Source organism: Coffea arabica, chromosome 2e (assembly GCF_036785885.1).
Source record: "Coffea arabica cultivar ET-39 chromosome 2e, Coffea Arabica ET-39 HiFi, whole genome shotgun sequence".
NCBI classification, from domain to species: Eukaryota; Viridiplantae; Streptophyta; class Magnoliopsida; order Gentianales; family Rubiaceae; genus Coffea; species Coffea arabica.
In genome coordinates this window covers 21,620,501-21,643,317 of record NC_092313.1, presented here as the reverse complement: position 1 = coordinate 21,643,317, position 22,817 = coordinate 21,620,501, and the positions used below count along the sequence as shown (strand labels likewise).

The following is a 22,817-nucleotide window of genomic DNA, read 5'->3' as shown; positions in this document are numbered from 1 at the left end:
TGGCATCTCTGTAACTAAATTCTGGCTGTCCCACCAACACAGACAGGTTGTTGAAGCCATTCAATTTGAGGTTTATGCCAAGCACCAAAATCCCATTTCACTCTCCAGTTGCTGTGGGACTTTGGGATCACAAGACAGCAGTTTTAGAAGCCCAGTTTTGGCTGGACGTAGCCTTTAGGCAGCACTAGTTTTGAATGCCGTTTGATTTTTTATGGTCCTTAAAGGTTGATGATAGAATAATAATATATCAATAGGTAAAAACCCTTTTCGCAGGCAGGCAGGCAGTTGAAGTTCTTAAAAGACAAAACTCAACACTCCAAAACCCACTACTTACGGCTACGAGTCCCAATGGATGTGCTATGTTGGAGAGTATCAAAAGGGGACAGACCTTTCAACTTGGGAAGGCCCTTTTGGACGGATTTAGCCTTTAGGTACTAAAGTTGAAATTCGGTTTCTTCGTTGCCTTGCCTAAAAGGTTGATGCTGAAATGTGAATCAGAAAAACTCAAAAAATAAAAAACCCATGTTGAATATTCAACGTCTCGTGTTAATCTGCAGTTTCTGCACTCATGAAAATTTCAAGCCTACGATAATCTCAGGCTTGTTAATGTCATTTTCCATGTGGAGTGTAAAGTGTAAATTACGAGCAGAGATGGCTTGACTTGAACGTTTCAACTGGACTTGACTCACCAACTGCGATAAAACCTTAGAAAAATGTCCCTTTCATAACCAGGAGGAGGAGGAGGGCTTTACCCTTCTGATAAGATTTTATCAACTTGCAGGTCAATAATTAAACCAATCATTAACCTCTTCTCATAGAAATGTCTTTTACCTTTTCAAGTCCGTCTGAATCTAAAGGGGTTTAAAAAAGCGTATTGACCTGTGACAATTCTTAAAAAACCGTGTAAATGCAATTGGGCACTCTAGATTACTTATTGGACCATTTATTTCTTTGCTGGGGTTATAGTTTTCTTACTAAGTAGATTAGACGTGAACAAATAAAATATCTATTTTAAAATATCAAGACAAGTAGGTATGATTCTCCAGGATGAGCTAGAGGCCAGCAAGTTTTATCTGTTTATGCATGAAGCTCTTTCGGCAGTGAAAGTCAAAGTCAACTGCACCTTTAGTAGATTATGTTAGGGAACGGGTTAAAGAGTAGTAGTAAACTTCATGGTCTAGCTGCTCCTGGCGAGAATTTCTGCTCACAATGTTCGCAAGAATTCAGCCGTATCTGCTGGTTATCTTCATTCAAGTTTTGGTTGTAGCAGCAATCACAAATCCACAGGATTGTAAGTTGGTCTACTTCTTGTGTCCAGTATGCTCATCCGCAACAATCATGTTAACAATATGATTTTCATTCCTGTATTGTGGGAGCTCCTGTCCAGTGGCTCCAATTGATGATCTTGTTTTTTCTCATCCCTCTTTTTTCTTGGTGAATGAGGACGATTTTTCCATACTTGAGTTTGGTTATGAGGCCAAAATGATAAATCCATCCTTTCTGGATTATATCTGTCTGGTTCTTTTCCCCCTGAGCATTAATCTGCTCTCTCACCTATTAACCGAATTACTGGGCTTTTAATTGCTCAAGTTTGTGAAGGTTCATGCAATTTTTGTTATTGAAGTCGAAGAAACAAGATAACTATCTAAATTTCATTCCTTGAGATCTTTCGCAGCATTATTGGCATCCTTTCCTATGGTCATCAAGATCACCATTCCCCTGATCAAGGACCTAGGAGAGGCAGTTCGGAAATGCCAAAAGGTTTCCTGTACGACACTACTTAAAACTGACCATCCTTAGTTTCAGCTAGAAGCCTCATAATTATCAGCCCAAGCATGCTGCGTTCAGCTATGTTCCTTTGACACTTCAATTGCATCTCCAAGCAAAGATATATAGGAGGTCTAATGACACAGATCAACGTGTCCTGCTTTTAATGAGTTCATTATTTTTTTTTTCTGCAGCAGACTTACCCAAGTTGACTATAATTTTGCTTAATATGGTTTCCAATTTTGTATCTTGGAATGTTTGCATGATTTCGGATCTTCTATAGGTAAGAACTAGATGATTAATGCTTGCTGAATCGTCTGTCCTGATTATTATGGATTGCTGCTGGTTAGATTATCTGATGGGAATTAAAGATCAAAGAAGAAAAATGCACTCGTTCTTATCTTACTAATGGAAATTTTAGTTGCCCATAGTACCCAGTATTGCTTGGTCCTGGTTCTTGTGAAATTTGGTTTGAACCTGGTTTAATCCTCATTCAAGTACTCTTTTCGTGACATATGGGCATTGGCAAGTCAATGCCTTATCTTGCGACTTTTCAATAAGACAAAAAAGTTCTCTGAATCTGCGATACAGTTGCTGCTCTGCAATCTCTCAAATCTGGATGGGAGAATGCACCACCAAATTGGGTTGGAACAGATCCATGTGGGAGTGGTTGGGATGGGATTGGATGCAGCAATTCTCGCGTCGTCTCTATGTACAATTCTTTCAACTTTCACCTTGAATCTTTTACTGGTAAATCATTTATTCCTTTGAGACTTGATTTGCTGATACAAATTTGCAGAACATTAGCGAGCGTTGGTTTGAGTGGTCAAGTACCTGGGGACATCGCCGATTTATCTGAACTGCTGACTCTGTAGGTCATTTTTCTAGAGTTTCTGTTTTGACATCTAGATGAAGACATTCCTGTTTATATTCTGTGAAGCCATTTGATACCTTACTCAAAATTATTCATTTACTTAAAAATGTTCTCATTGAACACTAGGCCCCTTAGTACTCGTTCATTTTCTCTGTCAAGCAGCATGTTTGCTGCTACCTTTCAGTATTTATTTTCCTCTTAGAACCTGAATGATGAGCAGCATAGAAGCCGCACTCTCCAGCCTGGCATTTCATGACTAATACAATGCCTTCACATTTGAGAGTACTATTACCCATTTGGCCGTCTCACTTGTAGTGGATTTTCTCTATTATCTACCTCAGAACACACATCCATGCTGTCTAAAAGTTGCGATTTTGTGGCCATTTCCTGTTTTATCATATGCATGCATGCAGCTGATGCTTAACTGGCATGACTTAAAACTCAACTCTGTCTATACTCCTACTCAAATGATTACTTACCAAGTCTCTCTTCCTCTATTTGTGCATGTGAATGAGAGCTATATGTTCACTTGTCTATATTTATATATATATATATATATATATACACACACACACACACACACACACCTGTTCTCATTATTAAAAACATCGACCTTGATCCATTTATGCTTTTTGGCTGAAGGGATTTATCATACAATGAAGGATTAACTGGATCTCTTCCCAGACCAATTGGAAATTTGGCAAAGCTAACAAGCTTGTAAGGAAACTCATACTTTTGTCAGACCACACTGACCGTAAATTAATGAGATTAATTTATGTTGATATCTGTTTGCTCCTGATTGGATGACAGAATCCTCGTTGGCTGTGGCTTTTCTGGTCAGATACCAGACACCATAGGATCTATGAAGCAGCTATATACTCTGTAAGGATCTCCATTTGGGACTCATCTCCAATCCAATTCAATGGCTAGAATATGAAGAAATCAAGAAGTCCAGGAATTCACTCAATTATGACTAGTTTATGTTGTCAGATAGAATTCAATGAGCACTTTTTCATACTTAAATACTGAAATATGAACGAAAATTGCAAATAATTCACCACATTACATCAATGTGGCTGTGGCATTGGCAATCACAGTAAAGCCAGTTGCTTGGTTTCCAATGTGGACTGAAAATTGCATCAGATCACATTTGCCTTGTCCGTTACTTGAAATTCTTTTTCCTTTAATTATAGACCTCAAGTGTAGAAACATCCTGAGTATAAAATGTCTACCCCCTGTGTTGTAAATGGAAGTCAAATCCGAATGAAAATTTTAATACGAGCCTTGGATCTTCACAATTATGGGTTTGAGGTTATACACTAGGTACTTCTGCATATAATTTTGATCTTATTATACACAGTTCTAAACTTTTTCACTGTGTAATTCAGGTCGCTAAATTCTAACAAGTTTATTGGCCCAATACCGCATTCTATCGGTGCTCTACCAAGACTTCATTGGCTGGATTTAGCCGACAACAAGCTTTCTGGCAGCATACCTGTCTCAAATGGAACTGCACCTGGTCTTGATATGCTTGTCCAGACACAGCACTTGTATACATAATGCTTCTCTAAGCCTACATTTGCTTTCTTTTCCTGTATTTAGAATAGTAATAGTCCTGACAAGTGACAACATCGATCACAATTTATTGCAGTCACTTTGGCAAGAATCAGCTGTCTGGTGAAATCCCATCTCAACTTTTCAGTGGAAATATGTCTCTGATTCATCTGTAAGCCCCTTCTAGAATTTCCGTGTCTTTTATACAGTGTTTTAGTTAATCAAGAAAAGTGATGAGTTGTTCTCCCATGGGTGGCAACCTTGTAAGTTGCGTATGGATCAAAAGCAAGAGGTGTGGGTATGTAGTTGCAATCCCAGGCAGGACTTATGTGAAATGGAAAAGAACCAACTTCATGTTTGCCTTGTGCTGTCAATCTGACCGTCATCTTGCATGTTGAACTATTAAGAACTTAACCTGCTAGAAATGTCTTTTAATTCTTGGGCCATCATTGCAACACACAGGCACTTATTTGAATTTGCAGTAACCATGCATGTGTGCTGGCAACTATTCAGAGGAAAGGCGAAAAGCTGATTCTCTTCTTTCAATGGCTAATTGCAGATGGATTATTGGATTTAACGGCATAAACATCTTGATCATAGAATCTAACACCTTGCATGATTAATCTTCTGTCCTTCTACGTGTTAATTTTTGCAGGCTACTGGAGAATAACCAGCTCACGGGAAAAATCCCTTCCACCGTGGGCCTTATCCAAACTCTGGAGGTGTTGTAAGTGTTACAGTCTCATACTCAAATCATATGTTTTGGCAGTATCTGTAGCCTTGAAAAAATTCCTGTCCGAGCTATTCAGCAAAATTTGCTGTCATTCTGCAGACGCCTTGATAGGAACTCATTGAGCGGACCAGTTCCGCAAAACCTCAGCAAGCTCACCAGTGTTCAGGAGCTGTAAGCTGCGCAAATGAATGAGTTGCCAACTTCAAAATTTTTATTACTTTACCAGCAAATTAGTCTGCCCATTTAGTTTTTATTGTTAACAATGAATCTATTTATCAGGTTCTTATCAAACAATAACTTGAACGGGCCCCTGCCTGATCTCACCGGTATGACCTCCCTCAATTACCTGTAAGTTGCACCAGTGCTCTTGAATTCAAAGCCTGCAGTGAATGAGAAATCGATGGAGTATGTACTGTACTCAATACATTGGACAAATTGACAATGGTAGTGCTTAGTCTTCTTTCTTTTTTTTCCTCCCCCTCCAGGGATATGAGCAACAATACATTTAATGCATCGGATTTTCCTCCATGGATTTCAACCTTACCGTCTTTGACAACGCTGTACATAACTCGTTCTCTATCTCCAGCAATGAATGTGCCTCATATACATATGTATTAACTTAGTGAGAATGTGCTCAAACTTTGCAACCTAATAGAGATGCCCATTTTTGTTTCTAATCACAGAGTAATGGAAAACACAAATCTTCGGGGGGGAGTTCCAGAAACGCTTTTCAGCCTTGCTCAGCTGCAGTCTGTGTGAGTATTCGTATTCTGCAAGAGAACTTTTATCACACCGTTTACCATCTCCCTTACAAGATTAAATAGCTGATGAACTGCTTGTTATGAGAATAATTACCGCAAGCACGATGTTTGGGCATGACAGGATATTGAAGAATAATCGAATCAATGGCACCCTGAGTCTTGGATCCAGTTACAGCAATGAGCTACAATTAGTTGATTTGCAAAATAATACAGTTGAGTCCTATACTGACAGAGCTGGTGGGTACGGCAGTATTCAGATAATGTAAGCTCTGTTTTATACTAAAAACACAATCCTTTCTACAGCAGTGAACAATGTATCGAGTTAGTGTTGGATGTTATTATCAACTTTTTTCTTAGATTTGAGAGCTCATGATCTCACTAGAATGATTTATCATCTTCTGCAGACTTGTAGATAACCCAATTTGTCAAGGAGAAACACAAAGCTACTGTATCCCTCCTCGACAAGCCAATTCCTCATATACAACTCCGAGTAATTGCTCGAGGCCTCAGTGCAGATCAGATCAAGTTTCTAGCCCCAACTGTCAATGTGCATATCCATACACGGGCACCCTATTTTTCCGGGCTCCTTCGTTCTCTTACTTGGGGAACTTGAGCACTTTTCTGGCTCTGCAACAGAGATTGATGTTCACATTTCAGTCTCATCAGCTGCCTGTGGATTCAGTTTCTCTGAGTAATCCCTCAAAAAATTTAGATGACTATCTTACTTTAAGCCTTGAAGTTTTTCCGTCTGGCCTGGGTTACTTCAACCGCACAGGAATTTCTGCAATTGGTTTTGCGCTTAGCAATCAAACATTTAAGCCTCCCCCATTCTTTGGGCCTTTCTTCTACCGTGCGAACGGCTATCAATACTTCACTGGTAGTTAAGATGTTCAGATGTTATTACTTCGGTCGACTGTCTATATGGAGTATTATTTCTTCTTTCTTCTTGATTCTCCTCATGGTTTTATCTGTTCTTTCTCCTTCAGGTGATCTTTCAAGCTCAAACAAGTCATCTAGCAGCACTGCTATTATTATTGGAGCAGCAGTGGGTGGTTCTGTCCTCCTTTTATTGTTACTTGTTGCAGGAGGTTATGCTTTCCGCCAGAAAAGAAGAGCTGAAATAGCTGCTAAACACATTGATCCTTTTGGTAACTTGGATATAATAATGTTTGCTGTAAATTTTCTTAAATCATACTCAGTTCAGTTTTCACCACCTTATTTCATTTCATGGATGCAGCATCTTGGGACCGAAGTAAAAACAATGGTGGTGTTCCTCAGTTAAAAGGAGCACGGAATTTCTCATTTGAAGAGGTTAAGAAGTACACAAAAAATTTCTCAGAAGCTAATGACATTGGGTCCGGCGGTTACGGCAAGGTTAGCTTCTCACTAATCTTACACCCTGACCCAAGAAGTGCATCCTTCTCCTGCCATACATGTTATTAACACAGTAATGATCTCCAAATTAGGAAATATTTTATCATCTCAAAGATTTTTCTTTTTTTTTTTGGGTCCAACATGCATGTTTCACTTCCCATCAGGATGTACTGTCAAAAGAAATGCTTTAGAGAGTCTTGAACACAAGGCAACGATTTCCCCCTTTCAAGAGTAAACTAAATTTTGTTTAGCTTAGTTTTTAAAGTTTGTCCCAAGAAATTTGATGCGATGTCACTTTCTAAAGGTTTTAAACTTTTAACCACACGAGATATTCTCCCTCTGTCTCTTCCAAATCAGATTTCCAGGTTCCACCACCACTGCAGCAACAGTACTTACCGATCTTCTTAGATCGCATTTGCAAGCATTTTCCTTCTTTTTGCAATTTTCCATCAATTCTTCTTTTCAAACATCTTTATGTAACTACCATAAAAGATTATAGACCATGATCAATTACTGTCATGCCTTTCAGGTATACAGAGGAACTCTTCCCACTGGACAATTGGTTGCCGTTAAAAGAGCTCAGCAAGGATCTACGCAGGGTGCTCTTGAGTTCAAAACTGAGATTGAGCTTCTCTCAAGGGTTCACCACAGGAATGTTGTCGGCCTGGTGGGTTTTTGCTTTGATCAAGGTGAAGAAATGCTAGTCTATGAATTTATTCCAAATGGCACACTGAAGGATAGCCTTTCAGGTAGTTTGTGATCTGATCCTTTGTTTCCAATCTAAACCCATGTAAACTAATCTTGAAGCTCTCTTAAATTTATTTTCTTTCTATACATAAAAGTACTCATTGAATTTCAACAACATTCATGGGCATCTACCATAAATTGACGAAGTTTGAAAGTCATCCACTCTATGCAACTTTATAGTTGAGGGGACTAGTTACAGTAGGTTGGATTACTCAGTAATTCAGTATCTCTCTGTGCAGGGAAGTCGGGGATCAGGTTAGACTGGATGAGGAGACTCCGGATAGCCCTTGGTGCAGCAAGGGGAATACAATATCTGCATGTTCTTGCTAATCCTCCAATCATACATCGGGATATAAAATCAAATAATGTCTTGCTGGATGAAAGGTTGAATGCAAAAGTCGCTGATTTTGGTCTGTCCAAGCCTATGGGTTCACCTGACAGGACTCATGTGACTACACAAGTCAAAGGGACAATGGTCAGTAAAGTTTTTGCTGAGTTTTCAAATATTTCCTGTACAAAAGTCTTATAGCATCCACATTTTATTTCCTGTCTTAGTTGTTTTTCTTTTGCCTGGGAGAAAGAGAGTCGAATGGAAGGGAAATGACATCTGTGGCATTTCAATCTCAAATTTTTAGTTACTTTAGATGGGATCACTCATGACCAAAATAGAAAAGGATAGAGAAGACAACGAACAAAAGGAATAACATTAGGGATAGAGGAAAGGAATGTTTATATAACAGTTTTTTGAAGGCAAACACTAGAACTAGAAGGCTTCTTTGCTAAAAAGGTCTGGGAAGGGCATACAGACAAATTAGGAGCAGATCCAGAGTATGTTTCTCGTAGTCACATATTACACAAACGATATGAACAAGATATCTCATTCATTCTATGGCTATATTTGGTATTCCTTTCCATAGTTGTCATTGGTAATTCAGAGTTTTCTATTCAGACACACTTTCTCACATGAGCACATGCATCAAAGGTACTCTCTCCTGATGAATCATGCATCTCCAAAGAAAGGATATTCGTTCACCCATAACGTTATTGCCTTTTATAGTTATTGGCCAATATCTTCACATTGTAGCATTGCTAATGTGCCAGAATTCCTGAGTTTTGGGGTAAAGAAAATGGATCCCAAATTATGAATGAAATATCAGAAGTACTAACATTCATGAATCATGCAAGTATATGGCTTAAGCTCCTTACCATTATTGGTGGATTCAAGCACACGTTTTAAATCTGAGAGCTGAGATTTTATGTTCAGGGCTACATGGATCCTGAATATTACATGACTCAACAACTGACTGAGAAGAGTGATGTGTATAGCTTTGGGGTGTTACTGCTGGAGCTTATAACTGCAAGAGCCCCAATTGAAAAGGGGAAATACATTGTTCGGGAGGTGAAGCTAGCAATGGACAAGACAAAAGATCTTTATAACCTTCAAGAACTTATCGACCCTGTCATTGTGTCAAGTGTAGCTCCCGGAAGTCTAGAGAAATTCGTGGATCTGGCATTGGATTGTGTTGCAGAAGAGGGAGTTAACAGACCAACAATGAGTGAGGTTGTGAAAGAGATTGAGAGCATCATGGAACTGGCTGGGCTGAACCCCCATACCGAATCTGCGTCAACTTCAGATAACTACGATGGAGCACGCAAGGGAGATGAACATCCTTACAGTGATGATAGTCTCTTTGTCTACAGCGGCGCCTATCCTCATTCCAAGTTGGAGCCCAAGTGAGATTTGTTCACTGGCATTTGGCATTAACATGTAAGGATTTTTAAAAACCTGGTTCTGTAAGTAGCAGGTCATCGCCTAGACCTTTCTTCATTTGTACATCTTAGAAGAGTGTTTTGTACAATCTTCCTCCAATTTGATGTTGGTCGACAATGTCGATGGAAAAGTCTATAGAGGCTACATTCTAGCCCAAGTGTCGAAGAGAAATACTCACATAGGAAACCAGCAAGAATTCTGTGTGAGTCTGCTTAGTTAAATGAATTATTTCACTCTGCTAAAACTGTAGTGTCTTTCTGGTCTAAGTTAATGTTGCCGATTGTAAATGCACTGCCATCTATTGATGAAAATGAACTTGGACAGCCTTGTGAATTAACTAGTGTGGCTGGTATTTACTTTTTCTTTTCTTTGGTTCTCTTTCTCATAATATTTTTCCGAATCCCAAATTAATTTCCTTTCCGTTGGCTGTTTTGAAAATTCATCTTTCACTTTGAAAGAGGTGCGTCTCTTTTTAGTCAATGGGCCTTTTCATACTTTCGTTTGCAGGATCCTTAAGAATGTTCATCCGTCTGCACTCACGTGATGAAATTGTTGTTATGTATGATTTTCATTTAACTAGTAATAGTTCACGTGCTTTGCACGTGATTGTAATATCTTAAAATATATTATTCTTTAAATACTAAAATTTTTTTATGAAATTTTGATCATCAACATCATAATATAGTAATTTTATGTTATTTATTTTTGTTAAACTAGTTATTTTTAAAATTTTATTAAACGAAAAGAGATAGAAAACATTCCGACGTAGTTGACATGTCCCTCAGGATTGAATTTGGAATTGTGAACCAAACACTTTTTTATTTATAACTTGAATTCTAACATATCAAATATTGATAATATCATGTTTTATCAAAATTATTGTATATTCATGACAATATCAAGTCTATTTTGTTTCATATAAGCACAATATTTTTGGTTTTAGTATTAGTTTTTTTATGATCATGGAATTGGAATGGGAATTGTGGCTTACTAACAATTTTAATATTAATTTTTTGTATAATGCAGTGTTTTATTTTTTAATTGCCAACTTTTAATCCATAACCGCTATCATTATTATCAATTAGGGGAATGCACTATATATGTCTAATTACAATTGTCACCATAAATGAAATTTACTTAATTTTTAAGCTTTTCATTTCATAACTGCTTCCATTATTCGCTAATATTGCAATACAATAAATATATGTAATCACTAGAAAAAAATAAGGGTATTTTAGGCATCATCAAAAATAATTTGGGTATCATTTTCATTTTATCATTCTTCATTTTAAGTTTACTCTTATTATGATTCTTATTTTATCATTAGAGATGACTTCTGGTTTGATGGATGGATTTGGTTTGTTCAAACCAATACAAATGAAGCATTACTATATTATTTTCAATAACAATGTTTGTCTTATCTCCTAGATATCAATGATTTTGATGCTGTCTTTGGTATTATTTGAATTGTATTCTAGCTTTTTAATTCATTTGCTATTTACTTTATGTCTTTTTATAAATAGTTTTCATTTTTTTCAGTTCTTCTTGTTTTGATCGGTTGCTATTAACGATAATAGTGATTTGTATTGTGTTATTTCAGATTTCTTTTTTCCAGTTTAATACTGCTATTTCAGTTATAAAGGTGTCATCATTTTTTGTATATTGAAATTCCATTGGGTGCAACATGAAAAATTCTTCATATTGGTAAAAAGTGCATAATTGTAAATTTTGCTCATGATATTTGTATAAACATCATGACGATTTATTTGTATAAATAAGGGTTCTTTTCTGCTTGTATGTTTCTCCATTTTCTAGAAAGTATCTATTTTTTGACATTGCTTTTTTTTTTTTACAATCTCAACTAATGACTAATGATAAATTTTTAATGCTTCAATTAAGAAATTTTGATATGTATTATAATTAGAAATGGAGTCCAATGGTAGGTAAATAGTTTTTAATGAACAATTTTTAATTATAATTACCAATACTAATAAGATGTAATCAATTGGAGTGTTTTATTTCTTTTAATTAGTGCCACATTAAATGCAATAATTATAATTAAAAGACATGAGAGTAATTTAGGGATAACAAAAACTAAGATAAAAAAGTGCTTACACTAACACTCCCCCAATACCAAGATTCATACTTTTTATACAGTAATGATAATGATAATGATAATGATTATGTCCAAGATATCCTATTAAGCATGACTATTACCTACGTGATTACTGGATTTTTGGGTTGCATAAGATTCAGAGAATGCCTACTTCACAAGAAAAAAGTGGTAGGACTTCATTGAAATCTTGTATTGTTAGATGTGGACTGATATTGTTATTAATTCTGTGGATGTCTATGAGATCTTAACCCGCCACTGCTGCTGCAATTAATCATTGCAACTTGTTCGGCCATATCTACTTGATTCGGACTCTTATAGTTTCAATTTTATGGATGATATTAGGATGGTTTTGGTTTTCGTATCATAAAATTCTCAGGAAGAAAAAAAAAAGAATTTTGATTGATAATCGTATCTCAAGCAAAAGCTTTCTAGTTTATCACAATCAAAATCCAGTCTTGCTGCCGTTCCTCCCAATCCTTGTACTGTTCACTCATAACCAAATTAGGTAGCTAATTGTTTCTGGCATTTGTATCATAACCAATTTGTATCTTTGGACTTGTAGTCTAATAAATTGTCAAATACAAATGCGATAACACATCTATACCTCAGGATTTCACTGGCTTCTCCAACAAAGCAGAAAAATACCACTCATTCTTGTCAATCCCACGATCGAGCTTCATGCCTGCATTCCATCTCAGTTTCTTGAATCCAACACGATCGAGCATTGGAACATAGGTTGAATTCAGCTGTGAACCTAGGCAGAAGAAATGGTCGAGCCAGAATATCCCTCCGGGTCTCAATACCCTGTAAATATCATAAAGTGTAAACTCAAGCATGGTATCAGGAATCCAATTGCTCAAAATATGCATCGAGTGCACGATGTCCAGAGTATTCTCAAAGAAAGAAAGCCTCTGCGAGACACTAATGTGCATCGAAATCAATCCCCTGGATGCGATGAAGCTGTTAAATGGACCATCCAAGTTCATAGAAGTTGTGACAATGGTCACATTATTTTCTTTCATCCTGGCAGCAAACGTGCCCGTTCCACCTCCAATATCGAGTCCAATCCGAATAGTTCCATGAGGTTTTGTACCCAAAACCTCGTTGATCCCAAAATCCAAGCCTCCATTGTCGAAGAGCCATCTTGATTTCTCCCTGCCTTCTAAATCAAAGCAGTCTTTGCAGTCGTAGAATACTGGAAGCTTTTTCCTCTCAACCAAGCAACCATAGCTTTTGCAAGTGTAGGGATCCCAAACGATGCTTGTGTCAGGTGGCATCGTCCAAAGACTCTTTGGCAATGGATTGGGCTCCTTATAACCAGCTGGAGACTTGGGGTGGCACCGCCTTCTTGGCAGCGGCTCACACCCCTTGAGCATGAGCCTTTGCGCAAAAACATCATCCACGGGGCATTCTCCACCAATCTTATACGTCATATATTGTGCTAACTCCTCCTTATACCTCAAACAACCTCCTCCCACTGAAGGGTAGAGCTCGTCTGAGCCCGATCGCGGGGAGTACCCCAACGGGAGCTTCTGAGGGCCCATTCCAAGCTTGGCTTCAGTAGATAGATCAGATAAAAGATCATCGAAGCTGAAAATCGAGGACACCTCCTTAGAAGAAGAATGTTGGTCTATAGCTGCATTAAGGCGAGAGAGCTCAGTTAGTAGAGATTTCGTAAGAATATTGCTGGCCTTGAGATGCTGTTGCAAGTCTGAGTTTTGGGCTCGGCTGTTTGCTAGCTCACGTTTGGTGATGTTGAGCTCATTCAAGAGTTTCGTGTGGTCCCAAGTAGGCAGCGAAAGGTTTTGAGCGATGGGTAGAGAAGGACCAGTGAAGACGTAAATGGTGAGGAGATTCGTCAGGATGACTAGTAACAGTATTTTGAGCTTGTACTTGGTTTGAGTGTGCTGGATTGGTCTTTTGGAAGAAGGGTGGTCATCATCTCCACTACCCATTGATCTAGCTAGCTAGAGCGACCTGCAGGCACTATCTCCTTATGTTTTAGCCTTTGAAGCAGCCTCAATTCGTTGGTGCTTTGGCTTCTGCAGGTGCTGTAATATTGGTGTGGAACAGAGGAGAATGCTCCAAGAAAGAACACTTGGTTGTAAATTGTAGTAATAGGAAAAGAAAGGTAAGAGCAAAGACTAGTGGGATGATGGCATGGAAGGCGGCATCCTTTGCGCTTGAAATTTTCAGACATGTTATGAGCACTGAACACTGTACTGGTCAGAACTAAAGATACTATATTATATAAATATAAAAAAGTTTTCTATGTACCGCCATTTTTTTAAAAAAACACTAACAAGTATAGATTGTGTGTGAATTTAAATTTGAAATTCGATATAAAAAGTTAGGAGAATTATCGCAGGGTCAGTATGTAAAAAGTTAATTCTCATATTTAGGGTCCTATATTTAGTTTGAATAATAAATTATTTTACACATATTCTGCCATTTTGATGCAAAAATTTCACATTTATTGCCCTCTTGATATTTAAACATTATTATGTGAAATTTCCAAAAACACTGACATCTATTTAGGCCTGTGTTCAGTGTGACCTGCCGTTGTATTCGTTCGAGGGCGGGGAATTTATAGTTGTTATATGCCTTTGAGGTCAAAATAATATATATGTCCATATTCAAATTAGCAAAGTATTACTATATCATTTTCAAGTCTTCTGATCACGAGACCCCTCTATATATATCTTAAGTGATGTTAGCCATATTAATTTAAGTGAACTCTTGATCCCGCTCCAACTTGAATCTGGCAATGAATGACTATGATAGTATACATTTCTAAACACAACAGTAAATTTTTGACCCCAAAAAAAAAAAAAAATCACAGGAGTAGATTCAAATATGATGGAGATGAAAAACACCTTAATTTGTACCCTAAATGGTAGGGTGTAAATGAGTCTACTCAAACTGAACACCTTAGTGTTCTAGATTGTTTAATTATTCCGATGAATTTGAAATTATGTTCAAATTTTACTTGTTTACTGACCGAATCGAGATTGAACGAACTTTTTATCAAGTTGAAAAATTATCGAGCATAAAACGCTGCTCGATCTAAATTTGATTAGTTAACAAACCAAATTCAAACGAGTTCATACCAAGTGGAGTTGGATTTGAATATCAAATACTTTGGTTCATCTTTCCAACCCTTTTCAATTGAACCTGCCTAGGCTTAAATTGAGGTTTATAATCAGTTTTGATGGACAAGAAGCAACCATCCATGTACTGCATACCTGCTCTAAAGACGCGTTTTGGCTCTAATAATGGCGTAAACAAAACAACCTCAAACGAGTTCACGCTTTCTGTTGTCACCCACCCCAAAACCGTGAGAGTTGGCACACGCTTCATAGCTTTAGTTGGGGTACTCTACAAATTGGATTTCGTTGTTCCATTAATTTTCTTCTTTTTTTTTTTTTGTTTTCGGCCAAGCGACAATAGCTTTTATTAATAATATAAACCAAATAATTACATAGTTGAGCAATATGCTTTCTTTAGCGGAAATTATAAGCCTAAGTTTGGGAGTTTAGGATAGAAAAGAGAAGAAGGGAAAACTTAAGTTATGAGAGAAGAGAAGAGAAGAGAAGGGATTGTTGTGTTGTTTGGGAGTTTTGAGAATTAGTGGAATGATTTTGGATATAAAAGTCATTAAATATTTGTTCAAGACATTTTTAAGGATAAAATAGGTATTTTAAAAAACTTTCATAAGCTTCCTCCAACTTTCTCTCCATTTCTTTCCAATTTGGGAGGAAAACTTTTACTTACTATTTATCCTCTTAAATCCTTCCGTTTCTCTTCTTTTCTTTCCTAATAAAAACTAACAAACGAAGGAAATGTTCACTTTCTCTTCTTTCCCGTTCTTTTCTCTCCAAATCATCCACTCCCAACGAACCCTAAGAGATACCACACTGATCAAAACCTTTCCTCGGCTTAAGGGTATCTTCCAGCACAGCAATGGCGAAGCCAAGAACTATTAAGTATAGAAAAATATTTTTCTACCATTAAGTGTAATTTTGAAAATAATAAATTTTATGTTAATGTTTATCCCTTTCTTTGACTTAACGATTTAAACTTGATATTTAATTGTAATCTAAACTAAAATATTTTAAACCAAAGTTCTATGACAACAGTAGTTTTATAATCAAGCAGTGGTAGAGATCATCAAGGTTGAAAACATAATAATGTAGCCTATATGTACACCCCATAATAAAAAAGAATATGTGCTACTCTATCAATGTTTGTATAATTACTCATATCTCTATCTTCCCACTACATTTTAATACCAAATTGCAGACAATAATTAAACTATCGCAAAGTTTAAGCTTAAAGTACACAAAATGCTATAGCTAATTAGCTCTAAATGCTTGGCATTACATGTTTATAAAGAGATCTTTTTGGAGAAAACACATAAAATCTTAAAAAAGATAATACCCAATATTAAACTAATAAGAATTTAAGTATTATAGCTTGACTAATTGAATAGTAATCTAAAATTTTTTGAAAATTAATGTTAATATTTTTTCCAAGGCAGAAGTCAGATGGGAGGGGAAAGACAGAAAGATGGAAGGCGGTTAAATGAGTTTTGCCAAAATCCTGCCCCTCCCCCACTCCGCTCCTGTCTTCCAGCACTATACTGACTGACATTCTTTTTTTTTTTTCCCCTTTTCAATTTGATAACAATCTTCCCCTTGCCTTGTGTATGGTTTTGTACCTCCCATGCACTTGCGCGCTTATATTACGTGATTAAAACCATGATAAATCTGATAGTTAGCAGTCATTTACACTCAAATTAGTTGATGCTTTGTGCAACCTGCAGTTTATGAAGTTCACTTGAACTCGAACATTTTACTCTAGCCACATATTTCTCAACCAAGTTTGATTTTGATATCAATTGACTCTTGTACTTGGTAATATTAATTTTGTGTCGCCATCCTTTTGATCTTGGATGTGATATGCCTGCATGAACTGTAAGTCCCAATTTGCCACCAAAAAGGCTAACACCAAACTCAACCTTCAATCTTGATTGTAACCATGACAGGCTAGCTAACACCCGAATAGCTAGCCAACCTTTTCCACGCTTTCATGTTCAAGTCAGAGACAAAGAGGGAGTCACTATTTATGATGGATGGAACCCATTTTATGTTTACCTTTGGGTTAATTCCACTTTGTCCCCCCAAACTTTGGACGATTATCCACTTAAGTCCCTAAACTTCAAAATGGGACACTTAAGTCCCTAAACTTATAAATACCTCCCACTTAAGGAAAATTGTTAACAAATCCTGAATGCCGTTGGTGGTCGAAGTGTCCCATTTTATAAGGGTTTAGGGTTTTAAGTGTCCCATTTTATAAGTTCTGGGACTTAAGTGGGAGGTATTTATAAGTTTAGGGACTTAAGTGTCCCATTTTGAAGTTTAGGGACTTAAGTGGATAATCGTCCAAAGTTTGGGGGGACAAAGTGGAATTAACCCTTTACGTTTATAGATGGTAGTTGTAAATTGTCAACCAAGACATTGGTTTAGTTAAAAAAGCCTAGGTAAATTCTGTAGTGTATTCACATATTTCAAAGACAGGTGTGGAAAGTAAATTATATGGCAAAGAAGCAGGCACGTGGAAAGGTAAAGAATATGTCAAAGAAACTGACATGTACAGATGATGAAAGGAATATGTTTACAAAAGCAAATAGTGACTTATAACAGGCACGGGCCGGTTTGGAAATGTTGTGTATGGCAGAAGTTGAAAATGTATTGGGGTGTCACGGAATTAACATATATATAATGGGTCTAGAAATAAAACACTAAAGAGAAAGGGTAAGCAGTACTAAATACAGCCATGCTTGGTACATAAACTGATTTTTATGAAAGTAAAAAATATATTGCCCATAACATACCTATTCTTTATAATTTTTTTTTTTTGCATTACATCAACAAAACACTAGCTATTTACGGGTATTTTATTCTGAATCATTACATTTATATAAAATACATAAATATTTGTAACTAAAATTGAAAAAGTGTTACACTAATATTTTTACGAAAGGGAAACTAGTAAATTTTATATTAAACAAATTTTAGATATGTGAAAGTAAAAATTTTTTGCCCATAACATACCAGCTCTTTATGAGTTTTTTGCATTACATCAACAAAATACTAACTATTTATGGGTATTTTACTCTGAATTATTACATTTATATAAAATACATATATGTTTGTAACTAAAATTGAAAAAGTATTATACTTATACTTTTACGAAAGGAAAACTAGTAGATTTTGCATTTAACAAATTTTAAATATTTGAAAGTAAAAAAGATTGCGCCCATAATATACCAGCTCTTTATGGATTTTTTTGCATTACATCAACAAAATACTAGCTATTTATGGGCATTTTACTCTGAATCACTACATTTACATAAAATACATAAATGTTTGTAACTAAAATTGAAAAAGTAATATACTTATATTTTTACAAAAGAGAAACTGGTAAAATTTGTATTTAACATAAATTAAATATGTTAAAGCAATATTAAAGGTGATTTTATTAGTTACTTAATTTGTTGGTAAGAAACAAGGTTTCTTTTGCAAAATTTGTTCATTAGATTTTTTTTTCAAATAATTAGGATATAAAGGTAAATTTTCACAATCTTTTGTTAGCAATAGACCCCAATTTCCTCCTAGGCAGTGACGAAACCAAGATTTTTTCCTTGATGGAAGGGCCAAAATGATTGATAAATAAAATTATTTTAATATGTTATGTTCAAAATAATTTTCATCTATTTAAATATATGACATCCTAAAATATCAAATATTAACTTTAATTATAAAGGTATGTCTATTTAATAAATATGTAGCATAGTCATAACTAAAATTAAGAAAAGAAATAACATTTGATTAAATATCTTATACGAAAAAATGCACTTTTCATCCTCAAAATTTCACCCCAAACATATTGCATCCTCAAAGTTTCGTAATTTTGGCCAATTAAGGACAATTGACGGGAAATGAAGAATTAATCGTTAGAACCAACGATTTTACCCAACAAAAAATGGGTAAAATCGAATAGAGCCATTTTTAATAGAACAATTGCAACGGACAAAAAACTCAATTCTTCTCCTTCTTCGCTCTGTCTTTCTGTAACCCCAAAATTTTTTTGCCAATCTTTAAAATTTTAACAACCGTTATACAAATTTCAAAACAAATAAATTCATTCTAAATTTTTATTTGGGATTATTTCATAAACCAAATCGCGGTCACTTTGTGTAAAGTATCACTTTCCCAAAAAAGACCAGCTCTTTATGGCTTTCCTCCATTATAAGAACAGAGTACCCATTTTTTCATAACTAAATTTATTTATCGAATAAAATAAAAATAAATCCATTTTTTCTAATAAAAAATCAGCTCTTTATGGCTTTTCTATATTATAAGAACAGAGTACCCATTTTTCCATAAACAAATTTATTTATCAAATAAAATAAAAATAAACCATTTTTTTCAATAAAACACCAGCTCTTTATGACTTTCCTCCATTATAAGAACAGAGTACCCATTTTGAAGGCAAAAAGAAATTTGTTTATCGGATAAAATAAAAATAAACTCATTTTTCAATAAAACATCAACTCTTTATAACTTTTCTGCATTATAAGAAAAGAGTGCCCATTTTGTCATAAACAAGTAACTTCTTTAATTAGAAACCATCGACCCCTTAGCAAAGACGATCAAATGCAGCAAGATGATTTTTTTGCAAGAAAGTTGCCAAAAGTAGCTTTGTGACTGTAGTTGCTACTTTTTTTTTTCAACCATTTATTTAGCAAGAGGTATCATTAATGTCAATATTGAGATATAGCAAAAATTTTATATGAAATAACAAACCAATTTGTCATTACAAATACAAAACGAGCAACAATATATTACAACCAATACTATCAACAGTACAAAGCACAAAGATACTCAAATCAAATCATAACATGCATCTGCCTCTCTCTTCCCTTGAAGAGTTATTCGAACTAAGTCTGCTCCTTTATCAGCTAACCCCATCACCTACAACAAGTAACACTTAACCCTGAGGATAAGTGCTTCAGTGGACATCATTAAAGGATGACAAGCATGCCATTGCTTCCAAACTATCAAAAACAAGTTAACTGCTTGAATTGTTTGTCACTCCTAGTTTATGGCCAAATTTATGTTCTAAAAAGTTTCAGCTTATATAAACAGTTCAAAAAATCAATTGCAATTCAAACTGCAGCATTCTTCATTCTAGAAATGTTAAGCTTAGATGCACACAAACTTTTAGAGGAGATGCGAAAAGTACAATAGGTGATTACACTCATGCTTCATTTTACAAATTGTCTCTACTTTAAGAAAAAGATGTGTTCTTAATTCAGATTAGTTCTGCTGTCTGGTTTCATTTCCAAATCCCATTGTCGAGAACAGAGAAAAGTTGTTAACATCCAGCAAGTTTTCTTTTTTCTCCCGCAAAGTTTTATTGCTTGATAAACCCTATAAAAACCCCTATAAGTTTAAGTACCCCCAATCACACCTAGTAAACAATGCAAGTCAAGACTCAATCAAAGCAAATCCAAAATGGAACATGGCCATCTATACACAGGCATCAACCAGATTCTTCTTCGTCTTCTTCATTCCCACTTTGTTTGTTTGGCTGAGGGGGATGGGCCCATAAGATGAATGAACTTTTAAATACGCCAAATATATAGCACACCAAGTAAAAACCTCACCAGCCAGATTCTGTAGAATCCAGCAAGAGGAAAGTTGCAGGCTTCCACAGTCTAACCATGTGATACCTGAGTAATTGATAGGATTGCAGTCAAGAAGTTCTCACGATGTAATTTCTTATAAGGATTAGAAGTCCATCAAAAACTGAAAATTACTCGAGATAGAAAGAAAAGATAACGATTCCATAATACTTACATTTCGTTCAGCCAAAAGAAGTACCAACAAAATAATGTATGGAACTAAAAAATACATTGCTTGCTTGTTGATTGGACACAAACAGTTTCCTTACACCTCGGTCCTTTTACAAGAAAGCAGTCATTTTTCTTCAATCCTGTACCTTAACAAATACTATAAAATGCCATATAAAATCGGCAACTCTGCTCCAAGGAAGTTGATTCTGCAGCTAGCTAAAGAACTACAAGCCACGTCCACGCCCACCACCTGCTACCAACATTCAACCAGGGAAATCTTTCAATAAACAAACATAGGACTTGCTCTCCATATCAAGTCGTATCACTGAATAAAAATGTATTACAGAAAACCATCATGGAAGCAGAAATAAATAGCACCTGTTCAACTGTTCCAGCAACATCTTTAGTGTCTATTGTAGGCATGGTTTGAACTCGTATAGGATGCTCACTACCGAGAGCCACGTTGCCAACCATCACCGTGCGAGTTTTTCTCCTGATAGTTTTGTGCACAGACTCACAATATTTTTGTCTAGGAACTACAATAAGAAATTTGTTATCAGACTTCGATGCAGGCAAGCACAATTACAGTCAACCAAACTTTCTGCTTTCCCACCATCAAGAAAACATTCAAAAGAAAATCAAATCTTGATGAGCGATTTAATTTTCATGTAGCTACCCAAAAATTTCTTAGTTCTCAAGCAAATTATTGTAGGTCCCAGCAATTAAAACCAAACAATTTACTGGGTCTGTTTAGGGATAGGGACATCTAAATTAATTAAGCAAGTAAACTGCGAATATAAATTTTCACAAAACTCCATCTTAGCATAGTCCATTTTGAAAAATTATACCTAATAGTGGACTCCCTTCTGATGCAGGCTGAAGCTCAACAATTTCCTGTCCAGGATTTGAATTTTTTATTACGGAAACCTTGGTTCGACGAAATTTAACCCTTTGAGTGTTGGAAACTCTAACAAACTCCGTGCTTTTTGCAAAACCCAGTCCATTTTCCCTGCTCTTTAGACCTGTAAAAGAAGTCGGAACTGCTCCAGTCGCCATTTTATCTCCAAAGTCTGAACCTTTTCCCCTCCTAAACCATCAAAACAAAGGAACTCCATTACTTTTAGCCCAAAAATTTACCTTGCGCTCAATTAAACATGTAAAACCCATTAAATTCTGTAAAATGGTTTTTATTTGAAACTTAAAATCAAGCTTAAAACAATCAAATTCACAGAAACCTTCAACCCCACAAAAGAAGCTTGCATCAAAAATAACTTCAGCAGTAGAATTCAGCAAAGGACAGCTGCTGAGAAAAAACTTACCAGAATCTGAAAAAACTGTGCTAAATAGCTAATCAAAAAAATGTATGATTTTAAGACAAAACCCCTCTTATTATGAAGCTTGATTCCGTTGGAGATGGAAGAATCAAGAGGGGGAAAAAGGACAATAAAGTTTGGTGGTTGGAGGAGTTTTGAGAGGAGGAAAAATCAGCAACGGGTTTCAGACAAATTTGGAGGCTTGGACTGTACTTATATTATTCAGTAGAGTTGGAGCCGCACTTCTTTTGGCAAGAATCAGTATTTGGAGGGAAGCTTTCCCGCACTTCTTTTGGCATTTGGCAAGAATTTTAACCGAAAAAAGTCCTTGCCCTTGCAGAGTATATGATGGCTCCAATTTTTGGTGAAGTATTGTCCTTTTCCTTGCTATAAGCCTCTTAATAGCGTCAACCTTTCTACTTCTTGCTAAAGTTGTTGTCGCTAATACCCTTTTTTGTTGTAGTGAACGAAGGAAAACTATAAAGAATTGGTGTTTTATTGAAAAATATATTTATTTTTTCAACCAATAAATAAATTTATTTATGAAAAAATGGGTACTTTGTTCTTATAATAGAGGAAAACTATAAAGAGTTGGTGTTTTATTGAAAAAATGGGTTCATTTTTATTTTATTCGATAAATAATATTTTTTTAGAAAAATGGGTACTATATTCTTATAATGGAGGAAAGTCATAAAGAACTAGTTTTTTATTGAAAAAAGAGTTTATTTTTATTTTATTTGATAAACAAATTTGTTTATGGCAAAATGAATACTGTTTTCTTATAAGGGAAGAAAGCCATAAAGAGCTGATGTTTTATTGAGAAACGGGCTTATTTTTATTTTTTCGATAAATAAATTTTTTTATTTGATAAATAAATTTGTTTA

At 35.7% G+C, this 22,817-nt stretch overlaps 3 protein-coding genes across 3 annotated transcripts; 1 reads left to right on the top strand and 2 right to left on the bottom strand.

Moving 5' to 3' along the window:
* The first annotated feature begins 975 nt into the window (after window positions 1-975).
* LOC113731817 (leucine-rich repeat receptor protein kinase HPCA1-like) lies at window positions 976-9,918 on the top strand. The gene is made up of 19 exons (XM_072079942.1): window positions 976-1,291; window positions 2,359-2,479; window positions 2,567-2,638; window positions 3,284-3,358; window positions 3,452-3,523; window positions 4,030-4,191; window positions 4,293-4,367; window positions 4,851-4,922; window positions 5,028-5,099; window positions 5,208-5,276; window positions 5,414-5,488; window positions 5,612-5,683; window positions 5,811-5,951; window positions 6,094-6,566; window positions 6,676-6,837; window positions 6,927-7,063; window positions 7,593-7,812; window positions 8,050-8,285; window positions 9,075-9,918. The coding sequence occupies exons 1-19, from the start codon at window positions 1,210-1,212 to the stop codon at window positions 9,546-9,548; spliced, it is 2,862 nt and encodes a 953-aa protein (XP_071936043.1). The 5' UTR covers window positions 976-1,209; the 3' UTR covers window positions 9,549-9,918.
* A 2,159-nt stretch (window positions 9,919-12,077) lies between these two features.
* On the bottom strand, window positions 12,078-13,824 carry LOC140037226 (probable methyltransferase At1g29790). Its single transcript, XM_072081414.1, has one exon. The coding sequence runs from the start codon at window positions 13,650-13,652 to the stop codon at window positions 12,303-12,305; it is 1,350 nt and encodes a 449-aa protein (XP_071937515.1). The 5' UTR covers window positions 13,653-13,824; the 3' UTR covers window positions 12,078-12,302.
* A 6,768-nt stretch (window positions 13,825-20,592) lies between these two features.
* Window positions 20,593-22,304, bottom strand: LOC140036888 (4-hydroxy-3-methylbut-2-en-1-yl diphosphate synthase (ferredoxin), chloroplastic-like). The gene is made up of 4 exons (XM_072079941.1): window positions 21,940-22,304; window positions 21,469-21,707; window positions 20,999-21,156; window positions 20,593-20,870 (listed from the first exon to the last, which is right to left on the bottom strand). Exons 2-4 carry the CDS (start codon window positions 21,674-21,676, stop codon window positions 20,778-20,780), a joined length of 459 nt encoding a protein of 152 aa, XP_071936042.1. The 5' UTR covers window positions 21,677-21,707; window positions 21,940-22,304; the 3' UTR covers window positions 20,593-20,777.
* Between the last annotated feature and the right edge of the window lie 513 nt (window positions 22,305-22,817).

Bases quoted from the DNA above. Each gene is read 5' to 3' on its own strand.
- LOC113731817 (XM_072079942.1), top strand. From the start codon at position 1,210: ATGTTCGCAAGAATTCAGCCGTATCTGCTGGTTATCTTCATTCAAGTT. The intron at 5,277-5,413 runs GTAAGTTGCACC...CTCCCCCTCCAG, and splicing joins ATGACCTCCCTCAATTACCT to GGATATGAGCAACAATACAT. The intron at 5,684-5,810 runs GTGAGTATTCGT...TGGGCATGACAG, and splicing joins CTTGCTCAGCTGCAGTCTGT to GATATTGAAGAATAATCGAA.
- LOC140037226 (XM_072081414.1), bottom strand. From the start codon at position 13,652: ATGGGTAGTGGAGATGATGACCACCCTTCTTCCAAAAGACCAATCCAG.
- LOC140036888 (XM_072079941.1), bottom strand. From the start codon at position 21,676: ATGGCGACTGGAGCAGTTCCGACTTCTTTTACAGGTCTAAAGAGCAGG. The intron at 21,157-21,468 runs GTATAATTTTTC...TTCTTATTGTAG, and splicing joins AGAAGGGAGTCCACTATTAG to TTCCTAGACAAAAATATTGT. The intron at 20,871-20,998 runs GTGCTATTTATT...TGTTGGTAGCAG, and splicing joins TTGCTGGAACAGTTGAACAG to GTGGTGGGCGTGGACGTGGC.